Here is a 13,443-nt window from a genome sequence, read left to right as displayed (position 1 = left end):
ATCTTTCTCAGAATATTTTTTTGTAAATCTTGGCACAAGTTCTACGTGCCGGAGTTCTGCAGGAAATCATTAACGCAGCTGCAGTTATCCTTAAAGGGATGGAAATCGGATATTACACCCTCAAAAACCTTCAAGAAACAAGTGTTTAGGGATTTTGGTAAAATGAAAGAGCAAACTGAAGCAAACATGTTGTCTTCCGTATTTTCATCATCTGAAAGCTTTCTTCCTCTGGAGGTTTTCCGGGTCTCTGGGAGGCTGTAGGAGTTTTTAATCCCCACCACTTTGCTTACTTTCCAGAGGATGAAGTGTTTTTTCTTGTTTGTAATCCAGTCTGGACTGTGAAGTTATCCTAGCTTTGGTTACACCACCAAACTGTACCTAAGCATGAGTATGGTTTGGATGCACAGCAACTCAAAATATCCACTCAGGATTTAGGAGGAGTGGATTCATACATGTGGGAACACAGCTGCAGAACTGCAGGCATTAATACTGCATGTTGGCTCAGGAACAGCAGACAGAGAGGAAATGTTAAGTTCAGGAACAGCAATCTGCTATAGCCTTCTCATTCTTAGGCGACTAAACTGTATTCTAACCCACAGAACTAACCATAAATCAGGTTGAGGACACCTTTAATGGAATGTGTTTACATACACAAAAAGTACAGTATGGTGTTACCTGACTGTCAACCACCAAGTTGCGAATGCAACCAGTGAAGCTTTTATAACGTCGATACGGCGTCATTTCCTTGACTCCTCCCAGCTGAAGAGGCTGGAACACGTTTAGGTATCTGAGGAGGGACGTGATGGGCATTCAAAAAGAATGAAAAAAAAGAAGAGATTATTAGAGTTTTGCTGGACTGAAGGGCATAACATTTATGAGCTGGAATGCATGCGGTGACATTATTCTTGTTTTGTTATCATACCGCTGATTCCCAGGTGTCTCTCCTGCAGCCCTGCAGCCAGATTCATCCATCTTCAGAGCCCCCCCCCCAGTTCCTTCTAACTCTTTAACTGCCACACCTCCGCACCGATCCAGCACCAGCTGCACAAGCTGAACACACAAAGCACCAAGCTTTTCAATTGTTTTCTTCATCAGCGTCATCATGTTTGGGGCCTGGTAAACATTCAGCAACACTCACTTTTTTAGACCTGACACTGCTATGAGTATACAATACCAATAACAATAGATCAGTATGGTTATTTGCTGATTCTGCTTTTATGTGCATGTTAACCTCGACATTTGATGTATTTATCAACATTTCATAGAAAAAACAAAAATATTGATATAATTCCTCTGTTATTCTGTCCATGAACTCAACCAAGAAGCATTTATTCATCCTGTCATTCACTTTTGAATCCTGTCGGAAGTCAACTATCATCCATCCGTTTTTTTCCATCCTTCTTACCTTTCCATCGCTGAGGATGTCGAGGTGATGCCATCTTCTGTCATTGATTGCAGACTTGGATGGGAGCTGAAGGGTCAGTGTTCCTGATCCGTGATTTATGCTCAGAACTGGAACTCCGTTCCTCAGCTCTGGATGTGGAAACGACATTTAACTGTTGTTTTGAACTTTATTTGCAAAAAATAGTAAAAAAACAACAACATGAGTGTAAGAGATAGATCTAAATTTGAAATTGAGTGAATTTTTGGCATCTCAAAGAAGGAAAAAATAAAAAAATAGTGAGGTTTCGAGAAATATCTGCCTTCTTTCTCCTGGTAACATTTTCATTAAACCAAGTATAAGGCAGAGAATAGCAGTCTTGTGTTTATCTGATTTTTACTTGCGACACCATCACTCAACTGTATTGCTGTGCAAGCTGTTGAATCCCATCAACAACTGCAGAAATCCCCTTCATCAATGCTCTGTTTGTATCATCCAATTCCAGCCGCATCCGCTACCTGATGCTAGTTTGTGTCCTTTTGACCTAATCAATCCCACAGCTGCAATATTGAGCATGCAAGTAAAAAAAGGCTCCAGAAACATCAATATTGCTGTCATCCTTGATTTTCCTCTAAGCACAATTATCCGACAACATCCCAGGTTCAATAATTAGGTAACCCTAATTCTACCAGATTATGTGAGGAGCATCTGAAAGGCCATCAGCAGGTTAATCCATTCCTACTACATAAAGACTGCTGGGAGCTGACATTAAAGTTTATGAAGCGCTTCCTCCTCTGGGAAACTGCCTTCACAGAAGCAGACTGATCAACACTTTTTGTTTGCTCATAAAGGGAATTTAAAACAATGCAATTCTTCCAGATCTTAAAATAAATTCAATTTTAGCAAAAGTCGTGTCATTTCAGGAGTTTGAGTTTCTGCTCATGTATGGAAACTCTAAGAGGAAACGTCCTTGTCACTCTTTTTAAAAACGTAAACCAGGTTAAATCTTTAAACATTTACTCTGACCTTCTTTAGATTTATTTTAAAAATTTCCCCAGTGGTCTTTTCATTATGATTATGCCATTTATAGCCAAAAATCCAAAAAGCTGTGTCATTTTAGGACTTAGTTTTTGCAGAGCAGCAGGAGTTCATTCGAAATTCACCTCTGCTTAATCTTTTTTGTCCTACATCCTCAGAAAAATAACACAAAAACATGTTAAAAACACCAAAAATGCAATTTTTTATTGGAGTGGGACTATAAAAAACTCCTCTGCTTTTTTGTTTAACTTTTCACACATGATCTGGATTTTAACATTACCGGTAGTTTTCTCCTAAAAATATATTTCCATTTAAATGAGGTGAGATTAAAGTACCATGCAATACTCAAATCAAAAGATAATTCGGCGGCCGGCCATATCAGCACATCAGGATGTTGTGTGAGCTTACAGTTGACCCCTAAATTAAATCAACTTGAGTCTAACTTTGCCAGAAACATACCCACAGCAATGAAGTCTTCCTGCTCCCCAGACTGAAGAAGGCCAAGGGGTCCGTTATAAAACAGCAGCCCGTTAGCCGACTCAGCCAGAAACTCCAGAGAGATGTGGCTTTGGAAGCAAGGCTTGATGGGAGGGAACCAGGCATAACCCTGACCACCGAAACTGCGTTTGGTTTGCTGGCAGGTGGGACCATCAAACATGGGTGGACACTTACACCTGAGAGAGTACAATAGCTTCACTTAAAACCTAATATTTTCTGGAGCAAAAGTTCCACTAAGAGTAAAATAATGTATTAAATGTTACCAAACACATAATAAAACCCGGTAAAGCAGGGGTGGGCAAACTTTCTTCCTCATGGGCCACAAAGGGCTGAACCAGGAGCAGATGCATGGAATGTTTTTAATAATTCCACCTCATTAGAGAAGGAAATAACATGGAATCTGGACAAAAACATGATTTGATTTTCATTGATCATTAATTATTTATTTTATTTCAAAACTGTGGCTTTTGTTCCCATTTTGGTGCCAATTGCAATGGGTTGATGTCCCTCAGGAAAGAAATGCAGACTCAGAGAAATGCTGTGTTTGTGGTTTTCCAACACCACATGGATGCGGAATTATTGTTTGCACCTAAACTTTATTTGTAGAGCGCCATCTATGGGAAAAACACTAGAATTACAGTGAAAATAAAACCTGAAAAAGGTTTATGGAATGTTTTTTTCCCAGTTTGGCAGGCCAGATTAAATAACAGGTCGAATGTGGCTCCAGGGTCACAGTTTGCCCATCCCTGTGGTAGAATATATTGCATTTCTTTTCATAGGCTAATCAACAACCAAAATGAGCTACAAAAATAAGTTAAACAACATCAAAATGTGGTTGACAAAATGAAGATAAATGTTTTGAATAGAACAGAAGAAACATATTTACCGATATCCCAGCGGCCCATCCTGACATGTGCCCCCATTTAGGCAGGGGTTGTAGGCGTACGCAGAGCAGGGCAAGGGGACCGCCTCTCGCCCGCTGCAGCCACATCTAGCGGTCAGAGAGGCCGACAGCGACACCAGTGAGACGATACTGGAGCTGAGGACCACTGGAACCTGACCGAAGGACGCTTCAGTGCTGCAGCCCGCCGTCAGACTGCAATCTGTGTGAGGACAATCGTCTACACCCACTTGAGAGATGGACACCCCCAGCTTGGCCTCCACCTGGTCAAGAGGTCGTTGCAGACACAAAGAAAAGCGTTCAGATGTAACAGCAGAACTCGAACAACCAGGACAAAACTAGAATTCAACTGAACAAAATGCTGCGCTAACTCAAAGTACAAGAAAACTGAGGAAATTGTATTTTTAAATAATACATTTTTTTACCATTTTGTCAAAAGTAAAGTAATATCAAATAGTGAAGATGCAGGTGAATTATAAAATTACAAAACAATACTTCTAATATATAATAAATGAACCAAATTAAAGTTAGTTTTGAATATTAAGCCATCAGAAAACTTACCTCAGCTGAAAGTAGCATTAAGCACAAACTAACAGCACTGGAGTCAGTGCAGTGTTTGAACATATCAGGGTGTTTGAGAGAACGACAGCAAATGTCTTTGATCTGATGTCTAACTGCATCAATGATTTATGAATTTACTCTATTTTCCCTAATGTTATTTATGCACTTTGGTGTTTCTCTGTCAGTTTCCCTTTTTCTGTCATTTGCTTTCTTTTGCCAAATTCACCGGTTGTCATCCGGATCCCTCTTTCTTGTTTTGTCTTCATGGGTGAAAGCTTTTCATCAGAGTCCCTCAGGGTTTCTCCTGTCTCTGTGTGCATTTCTTTTTTTGGAGCTTAGTGATTCTCTTGACACTCTTATCCACAGTGACTTACACTCCCCAGGCAGGGTTTCAATTTTTGGCTCCAGAGTTTCAACATAATCTTTTTTTATTTTTTGTGTGCAGACTTTTCATTTAGCTGACATTTTTGTTTTAAACCAGTTGATTTTTTTTATACTAAAGAAAATTTCAAATCGTACGTTACACCTAATGAAAAAACAATATTGAGGCAGTCTTTGCCAACACTCTTCTGCTTTATGAGGTGTTAATTAGTCCCCTAAAACAAGCTGCAGAGTAGCACGAGTTAAAAATAACAAATACTTATGTTCTTTTTCTTTTTTCTGTGTTTATTTTCCTTGTACCTCAGTAGATGGACAAGGAATTGCTGAACATGTGAATATGACCCTGCTCAGCAGACTACAGCTTGTGTTTGTGACGTCCATCCCACTTTTGCCTCTCCCAGAATTCTTTTTTGGAAATTTGCTGCAGCTAAAAAATGCATCATAAAATATTCATTTACACGTCCATCAGTGTGCATGGGAATCTGTATTTAAATTGGACCAAACGCATCTCACAGTTAGATGTTCATTTTTTTTGTCATTTCAGTGTCCTGCCAGTATTGTTGTGTCAGTGATGAGTATCTATAGATTTTAAACAATTTACTTTTTTTATTCTTAAACTGTATAAATGTTAGAAAACCAGTCATTTCCTCCTCACCTTTGCTTTGTGTGCCGCCACGTATCCGTGCAATTTCTCTGCCTTATAGTACGGCGAGCCGTGCGCGGCGAACCACACGTCGATTGCCTTCTCACCATGCTGACCAGCGTTGGCAACAGAGAAGATTTGAACATTTTCCGGCAACGTCTGCAGGATTTCAGACAAGCTGCGTCTCAAACGGAAGAACCGGCTCTCCTCAACACCACCAGTGCTGCTGAAAAACTCCTCCACTGTCAGGTCTGTGAGGAAAGACAAAGAAAGTTTCTTTGGTACATTTCACATGACGTAAACATTTATTCGGTTAGATCAATAACTTTTAAAGTAATTGTACTCCTAAGAATACAATTCTCTACTATGCTAGGTAGTATTCATCGTGTAACTTTTCAGTTTCCTTAAATTTGTACCAATAATTCAAAGGATCAGAAAAATTATTTTTTGTTGCCAAAAACACTGCTGACAAAAGGAATGTTCCTTTATTAATCAGTTTTATTTTTTAAGCATTTTTATAAATGCCATTTTTGTTTCATTTTTATTTTCTGATTCCTTTTTCAGAATGACCCAGACCAAGCAGAAAAAAAAAGTTAGTTGTCAATAATTGCGTTACAACACTAATTTCTATTAATTTTAGTTTTTTAATATATATTTTTGTCATTGCTTTTTTTATTTTATTTTTTTAGAAAACCTCAGTTCAGAGTGAGTTCTTACTTAAAATAATACATCAAATACATTAAAACTATTGGTTAAACCCTAGGAGATTCTTTATTCTTACTCAAATTACTGATTGGATGACTTCTTTTTACTCTCCCTTGAGAAATACTATTTTAAAATAATTCTGCTTTTACATTCGGCTGCTCCTCTGCATCTCCAGTGAATTTATGCAGCAATAAAAATAGGTGACACTTGGATAGAAAAGATGACTTAAGCACAAAGAGAAGAGGAAGGAAGAGACTGAACCCTGTGACCCTGTAGGTGCACAGGTGCATCATCACCTTGGCCTTGGGGGGTGAAAATTTGCATTTTATGTTAACATGTTCAAAATTGTTAATGCAGTTTTAGCAGTTTTCGACTAAAAGAGTATCCTGATGAAATCGCTTTAGGACTCACTGTTCAGGCGGATGGAGGCAGCGTGCTGCAGAGTATCCTGGTACAGCTCTGTAACGTCCACCTGAGCAGTAGAAGTGACGTCGGGCCAGGTGTGGTCAAACACCTGCACCTGAAGCTGATACGAACCAGGAGGAGTGCCTTCCTTGATGCTGAGCTGACCTGAGCTCTGGTTCAGATTGAAAAACCTAATAAAAAACAGAGATTTCATTCAAGATCTAATTAACTGGTGAATCAGATGGTAAACTACAGAAAACATTAGAAGAAATGTAGATGAATAAGGTATTTCAAGTAACATACTTAAAAATACTTTTGCAATCAAACCATCTGTTATGAAGATTCAACAAATGGAAAAATGCGTTCTACAGTACGTCAAGTAATGGATCAAAAGCAAATATTTGAAAACAAATTTATGCAGAAATAACTGCAGAAAACTGCAGTTTCTTCAAAGTAACCATGATAAAAAGTCCCATTTCTCATCGGCTAATATCAATGATGGTTGCAGAGATTTATGCTCAAATAAAGCCAAAAATGAATTCATCCTATTTCAGACCTGTTTCAGGGATGGCATGTTTTGTTTGGTATTTTTTTATTTTTTTATTTTTACAGAAAGTAAGAAACAAAAGAAATGTCTGAGAAAGACATTTTTGTGTGTGTGTTTTTTTTAAATTCAAAGTCCAGCTGCTGTTTCTAGAAAAGTGACAGGTTCTTCTTTCTCCCTGTGATTTGCAATCTGGGTAAAGTCTTCTTTATACAACATTTCTCAGACCAGATGAAGGTCATTTGTTGAAGATGGCTCCATGTGTCGGACTCTTGATCTGGACAATATTGGCTCTGTGTAAAAGATGATCCAGATTACCCGCCGGAGGGCGATGAAGCTGGTTAACCTCCTCACACGGAGACAACCTTCAGAGCTTGGCCCAGGCGGATTAATTAACTGTTTCTAAGATGAGGTCAAGAGAGTTTGGAATCAAACTGGTGCAAAAGAAATGGCAACTTCTGCTTTATTTAAGGATTTCAGGAAAACAAGTCAAACATTTTCAGCGATGGTGCACTTTTGTGTTTATGGGCTGTTTAAATTCACTTCCTGTGATATGACATGTTATGATTGGCCAACTGGGGCTTTTTCCTCTGAACTCCTTCTGATTTCCTCTGGGTTTTTTCTTTTCTATATGTAAATACTCTTCAGCTTAAACCTAACCCATTCTGAGAACAAATTGCTATCTGCTGGATGCAGCGATGACAAGCCGCGGCTCACGGATGTGTATGATAATTCTCTCCCAGGTGGTTCCTTTGTTCACGACTTTTCTTGTCGTCTTGTCGTTCCTCCTTGTAGGTATCTCGTTAGAAGAAAAGGTGGCAGGGAGCGCAATCAGGCTTGCCTTTCAATGCGTCCGCATGAAGCTTCACCTCATCAAACAAAATGAGTGCGCCCTTGACGCGCTTCACTGGGAATTTTCAATACCGCTGGTTATGAAGTATTAATAGCACAGTTCCTGACAAGTCGGAACCCCTCTTCCATCTCTCCATCCTTTACGCTCTCTATTCTCTTTCATTCTTTCTTTGTGTCTTCCTTCAAACTGACTATTTCTCTGTCCCAGTTTTATTTCTCCTCTTTTTTTCTCCGTCATACCTTTGTACTGTTTCTCTTCTACTTGAAATTTGTCAGTTCCCATGCAGTTTTTATTTGTCTCCTATTTTTTCCTTTTTTTTTTTTTTGCTTCTCTTGCTGTGCGTCACACAAAAGGGAAACTTTAAAGGAAATCTTTGCTGTGTAAGTTCTGACACACCATAAATCTGTTTAACATCTGCCTTTCTCTGGTTTCAAACCCTACTGACAGTTGCGTCAGTTAAGCATCTTAATATTCTCTGTGATTTTTACTAAGACAAAAGCCTAAATTTGACTAATTTGCCAGCTTTTATCAAACCTAATTTTTCTCTGTATTTATTATTTTGTTTAATTTGAGTTTCCTATTTTCAATTAAGCTCCTGTTTGGTGAAACTAAAAATAAAAGTTTTCATATTTCAATCTGTATTTTACTTGTGTCTTTAGGAACTCTTCTTCCTGTTTCTTTTCTTAGTTCTTCTTTTAATTTTCAGATCGGGATGACTTCTATCGGACTACTTTTGAAAAAAAAACAAACAGAACAAACAGAATTTTGCACATTTCTTAATTAACATTATCCCATAACCAATGAAGAGAAGCTACAGGTAAATAAGTCAGAGGGTCCAGGATAAAAAAAGAGCTAAATTTTCATTGAGAGTTGTGGCACTACAGGCAACCTGTGGTTGACCTCTCAATTAAGGGACATGTTGAGCTTTAAAAGATATATTTGTCATAATCTGCAGGTATTGTAGTGTTTTGCATTTAAAGGAATTTAAGATTTGAATGTCTCTAGTAGAACTGCCGACTTCAGAGTGTACAGATCCTGTATTTGGTCACCTTCAAGATGGAATATGTACAAGAATCATATATGACTGTATTTATTGCAGTACTTGTCAATTGTTTTGGACTATTTTTTTGCTGTAGAGACAATTTTTACCAACACTTTTTTTGATTTCACATATTTTCTTGAAAATTGCCCTCCAGTTCATAGTTTTATGTAAATAAAAGAGGAAGAGGTATAGCTATGCAGAGATTTGTTTCAGATTTATGTGAAAAATCCCGTGCTCATCTCAAGTATTGACTGTGTATAAGATCTGGACTGAGCGAGTGTGACGTCTCTTTTAGAAAATGTCTAACTTCCAGCTCCAACCAAATGAAAACAATTCAGTCGTCATTTTTTTTGCGATATGGACGTTGCCATGTTCGAGCCAGACATCTTCACTAAGCAATGATTGGTTCGAGGTGATCTGAGTCAACATTTTTATGGTTACCGCTCTTGCCAATAAACTAACGATTACTCGACCATTTCTGGTTTCACATCCATATGTCACCTCTTCAACCTGGTCAAGGTTTCACCAGATAAGACTGGAGTACCTGTTAGCTTTGCCTTCAAAGCGAAACACCTTCTCACTCCAGTCATCAAGGTCAGGAGACTGAATTTGTCCGAGTGGTGTCACTGGGAGAATACCTGTCAGGAGGTGGAACAAAAATAAAAAGGGCATTAACTGGTGTAATTAGTCATGGATGCAAAAAAAGCTCCCGTGGTATGGTAAAACCTCAACACTAAGAGTGAAGGGAAACAAGTAGAAGCTTTGTTAAGGAGATAAGACTTCAAAGTGCAGCTTTTTGAGATGCATGTTTGCGTTTTGCCCATGAGGGATGTAGGCATACAACAAAAGTACTTGTTCTGTGGCTCTCCCCTCTTCCACAAAAATCCCAAACAGTGTTGTAATCTCTTTAGTTGTGAAATCGGTGGCTTTTTCGAAATGTTTGTGTGCCCACCAAAGTTTGGAGTTAAGCTGGAGTTAATTGTTTTCTTGAGTGCATGCTGTCGAGGTTCTGGACAGATTCACATTAAAATGTTAATGCACTTCATGCGAAAAGACCCCAGAGAGGGAATACACAGAAATACATTTCAGAAAACTTTAGTTTCTCATCAAATTACAGCAGGCTGACAGATGGTATGAAACACTAAATAAGTGATGTGAGCTGCAGCGAGAGGCTTTGAGCAGTCAACTGTGACAAGTACAATCCTTACAACATGAACATGCAGCGCTCGAGAGGTGGTGGAAGAACACCAAACAAGCTGAAGGTTAGCCAGGCCATCTGTGATCAAATAGTCTGAAGATCAACTGGGACAGTCTATTATGAGTGAATGACAAATGCTATGTTGTGCAACTATCAAAAGGTTGGCTTCAAGGAAAGCAGCTCAGCTGCCTCTGCCATTCCAACAGAAAATGCCATGTTTTACCTTGAAGCTCAGAAATGATTTGTAAATAATGCAAATTCATACTTCTGAAGGGTTAAAAAGTTGTACACGTAACTCACACCAAATTTTACTTCAGTTTATATTTCAAGATATAATTTGTTGCCTGGTAACTGTGACAAACAATAGTAATACAAAGCAATACAGCTTAGCCCTGCTTGGACACTTCTTAAATACCCCTTCAGAGTTATATGTTTTACAGCTGAATAATTCCATATTGCTCGTTAATGCACGCATTTTATAGCTGGCCTCCGGTATTCTGGTGCTGCTTGTATAGTTGCTGCATCTCAGTTTACACGCTGTCACCTAATTTCTATTGAAAGTCCCATCATGTCTCACTTTTCTCGTAAAGTTGTTTGGTAGAAGCCTTTTTCAGCTTCAAGTTTGTGATTTTGACATATTTTACCTGTTAAATATGTGTTTTTGTGTTTCCTTAAAAACAAAATAACACCAATGACTAAATCAAAAAATGTTCTCATTGTTATGAACAAATTCCAAGTGCATATCATGAATATGAAAAAATCTACCACCTCAGGCACCTCTTATTTAAAAAAAAAGGTCACATCAAGTGTAATATGTAAGGCATGCTTCTTTTCTTAGCAACTGGTGAACAAACACATTTATTTCTCCAGAAACTGTTGCCGGATTAACTAAAGCTCCACCCTTCTCAGTTTTTGCCTTAGCCCAGGGCCTCAGAGACGCAAATTTAAAAAAAAGATTTAAGCAGACCCAAATGTTGACCAGATCAAACACTGCTACTTGACATGTGCATACAAGACAGACATATGCATCCTATATTTTGCTGACTGATGTATTAAAGATTTGGCAAATGTCACCAATGCAACATGTTGTCTTAGTTTGTAAAATTTGAGACCTGAAGCAATACACACCCACACCTACCTTCAAAACTGTAGACAATGAAGTGAATGTGCCCGGGTGAGTGGGGGTGGTCATTTCTGTCACCAATGACAACCGTTAGTGTGCTGGTTGAGCTCATTGGAGGCGAGCCGCTGTCAATCATGAGAACTGGGAGTCGGTACTCTTTCTGGCGCTCTCGATCAAATGTTCGAAGGGCGGTGATGGCGGCGCTGCCATTCCGAAAGTCTGTCAGATTAAAGTTGGTGGCGTCAGATGTGAGCATGAGGAGCCGCACTGAGAAAGGACTACCATTGGTGGAGGTGTCACGGTCAGTGATGTGAAGAAGGAAGGAGGTTTCATTCATTCGCACCGCCTGGGGTGCCGGAGTGTTCTCCCAAACAACAGGCTTATAGGGGGCTTCAAACTCAGGGCCATTGTCGTTAACGTCAAGTACTGTAACCATGACGATTGCAGTGCCCGTCAGGGGCGGATGACCAGCATCTGTGGCGAGAACCATAATCTTGTGTTGAGAGATTTTCTCTCTGTCCAGGGAATTGGCCACAACCACCCATCCAGACTGGTCCACCAGGAACTGGTTGTAGGGGTCTGAGTCCTTTGAAATACTGTAAGAAAAATGCCCATTTTGTCCTGAGTCTAGATCGGATGCTGTAACCTGAGCAATGATTGTCCCCACAGGGACATCTTCTGACATGGCGGGTGATTCATAGAACTGAGGGAAGAAGACAGGAGCATGGTCATTAGAGTCCTCCACTTGAATGAGACAGTGGGCCAGACTAAAAAAGTCATTATCTTCAGCCTTCAGGGTCAGATTGAAAGTCCTCTCCTGAGGTTTTTCAAAGTCCACCTTTTTCTTCAGTTTTATCACCCCACGTCGATTCATTTTGTCTGTCTCCATGAAAAACTTTCTGTCTTGGTCACCACCAACAATGCTGAAGGTTACGACTGCATTTTCCCCCCGATCTCCATCTGTAGCAGAAACTACAAGAATTTCACTGTTGACCTCAAGGTCCTCAGTCACCTGAAAGACATAAAGAGAAATACTTTTTTGTTTATATTGATGATAATATTGAGAACCAGATATATTTTATGAAGGGAGACTCACCTTAGCAGAGTAGACCCTCTCAGTAAAAATGGGTGGGTGGTCATTGACATCAAGAACCATGATGGTGGCTGTCCCTGTCCCTGACAACCCTCCCCCATCACGGGCCTCCACCACCACCATGTATTTTTCCTGCACCTCCCGGTCTAAAGAGCTCAGCACTGTGTTGATGGTTCCCGTGGTGGTGTTGATAGAGAAGAGGTTGAGATTGATTTCATTACGAATGTTCTTGATGATGCTGTAGGTGAGCATGGCATTCCTGCCCTCATTGGGGTCGTCCAGGTCCGTTGCACGCATCTCCATGATGGAGGTATCTGCTGGTGAGTTTTCAGCAACTTGACCAACAAAACATCCATCAATTTCCAGAGCTGGGCATGGAAAGAAAGGTGCATTGTCGTTGATGTCTCTGACTTCTAGAAGCACATCAGCGAATCCCGTCAGCCCCGCTCCTCCTTCGTCAGTGGCGAGGACGAGGAACCTCCATGCAGGGCGCTCTTCACGGTCCAGGCGACGCTGAGCATAGATTCTTCCAGTGTGTTCGTCAATGGTGAACTCACCACCCGCTCCTTGGCCATGGAGAGAGTAGCGAAGGGCAGTCTGGTCAGCTTCTTGATCTGGATCTGTGGCTGAAACCTGCAAAAATGAGAACGTTTTACCATGTACTAACAAAAAAAACATTTTGGGGGTTTCATGTTTAGACTCAAGGATTTCTCATAATTTCACCACCTGGAATCAAGACAGATCATTGGTTTTTCACTTGTGTGAGGGCAACCAAGCATTGCACAATACTATTTACAATACCAACCTTTCAAGTGGAAATTTACCTCTGAATTATTGGTGGAACAGCTGGGATGGAGTAAGCTCGTGCTTATTTCCCATCATGCCTCTGTTTAGACTCTCTACTGCTGGCTTACAGCCCCTCACAACCCCAAGCTAACATTAGCAGTGCAACAAAAATGGTGAACAATATTAGAGCTATCCAGCTGTACAGTTTTGAGCTAGATGTCAGCTCAGACGTGGAAAACGAAGACTTACATGGATCTACTCGTCTACAAGTGGATGCATCACTGAAGTGGA

General features: G+C 39.9%; 1 protein-coding gene across 1 annotated transcript in view; it reads right to left on the bottom strand.

The window, feature by feature from the left end:
* Positions 1-13,443, bottom strand: part of LOC101172191 (neural-cadherin) — a 131,946-nt gene that overhangs the window by 7,380 nt on the left and 111,123 nt on the right. Inside the window, exons 18-27 of the mRNA XM_011485705.3 lie at positions 12,370-12,999; positions 11,289-12,285; positions 9,497-9,590; positions 6,520-6,704; positions 5,416-5,654; positions 3,804-4,081; positions 2,879-3,093; positions 1,406-1,533; positions 923-1,050; positions 676-787 (exon numbers count right to left, since the gene is read on the bottom strand). Coding sequence (XP_011484007.1) covers positions 676-787; positions 923-1,050; positions 1,406-1,533; positions 2,879-3,093; positions 3,804-4,081; positions 5,416-5,654; positions 6,520-6,704; positions 9,497-9,590; positions 11,289-12,285; positions 12,370-12,999 — 3,006 coding nt within the window. The remainder of the gene's footprint in view (positions 1-675; positions 788-922; positions 1,051-1,405; positions 1,534-2,878; positions 3,094-3,803; positions 4,082-5,415; positions 5,655-6,519; positions 6,705-9,496; positions 9,591-11,288; positions 12,286-12,369; positions 13,000-13,443) is intronic.

Source organism: Oryzias latipes, chromosome 16 (genome assembly GCF_002234675.1).
Source record: "Oryzias latipes chromosome 16, ASM223467v1".
Classification (NCBI taxonomy): domain Eukaryota; kingdom Metazoa; phylum Chordata; class Actinopteri; order Beloniformes; family Adrianichthyidae; genus Oryzias; species Oryzias latipes.
The sequence above is the reverse complement of the archived record's forward strand: the minus strand, read 5'-3'. Positions and strand labels throughout refer to the sequence as shown.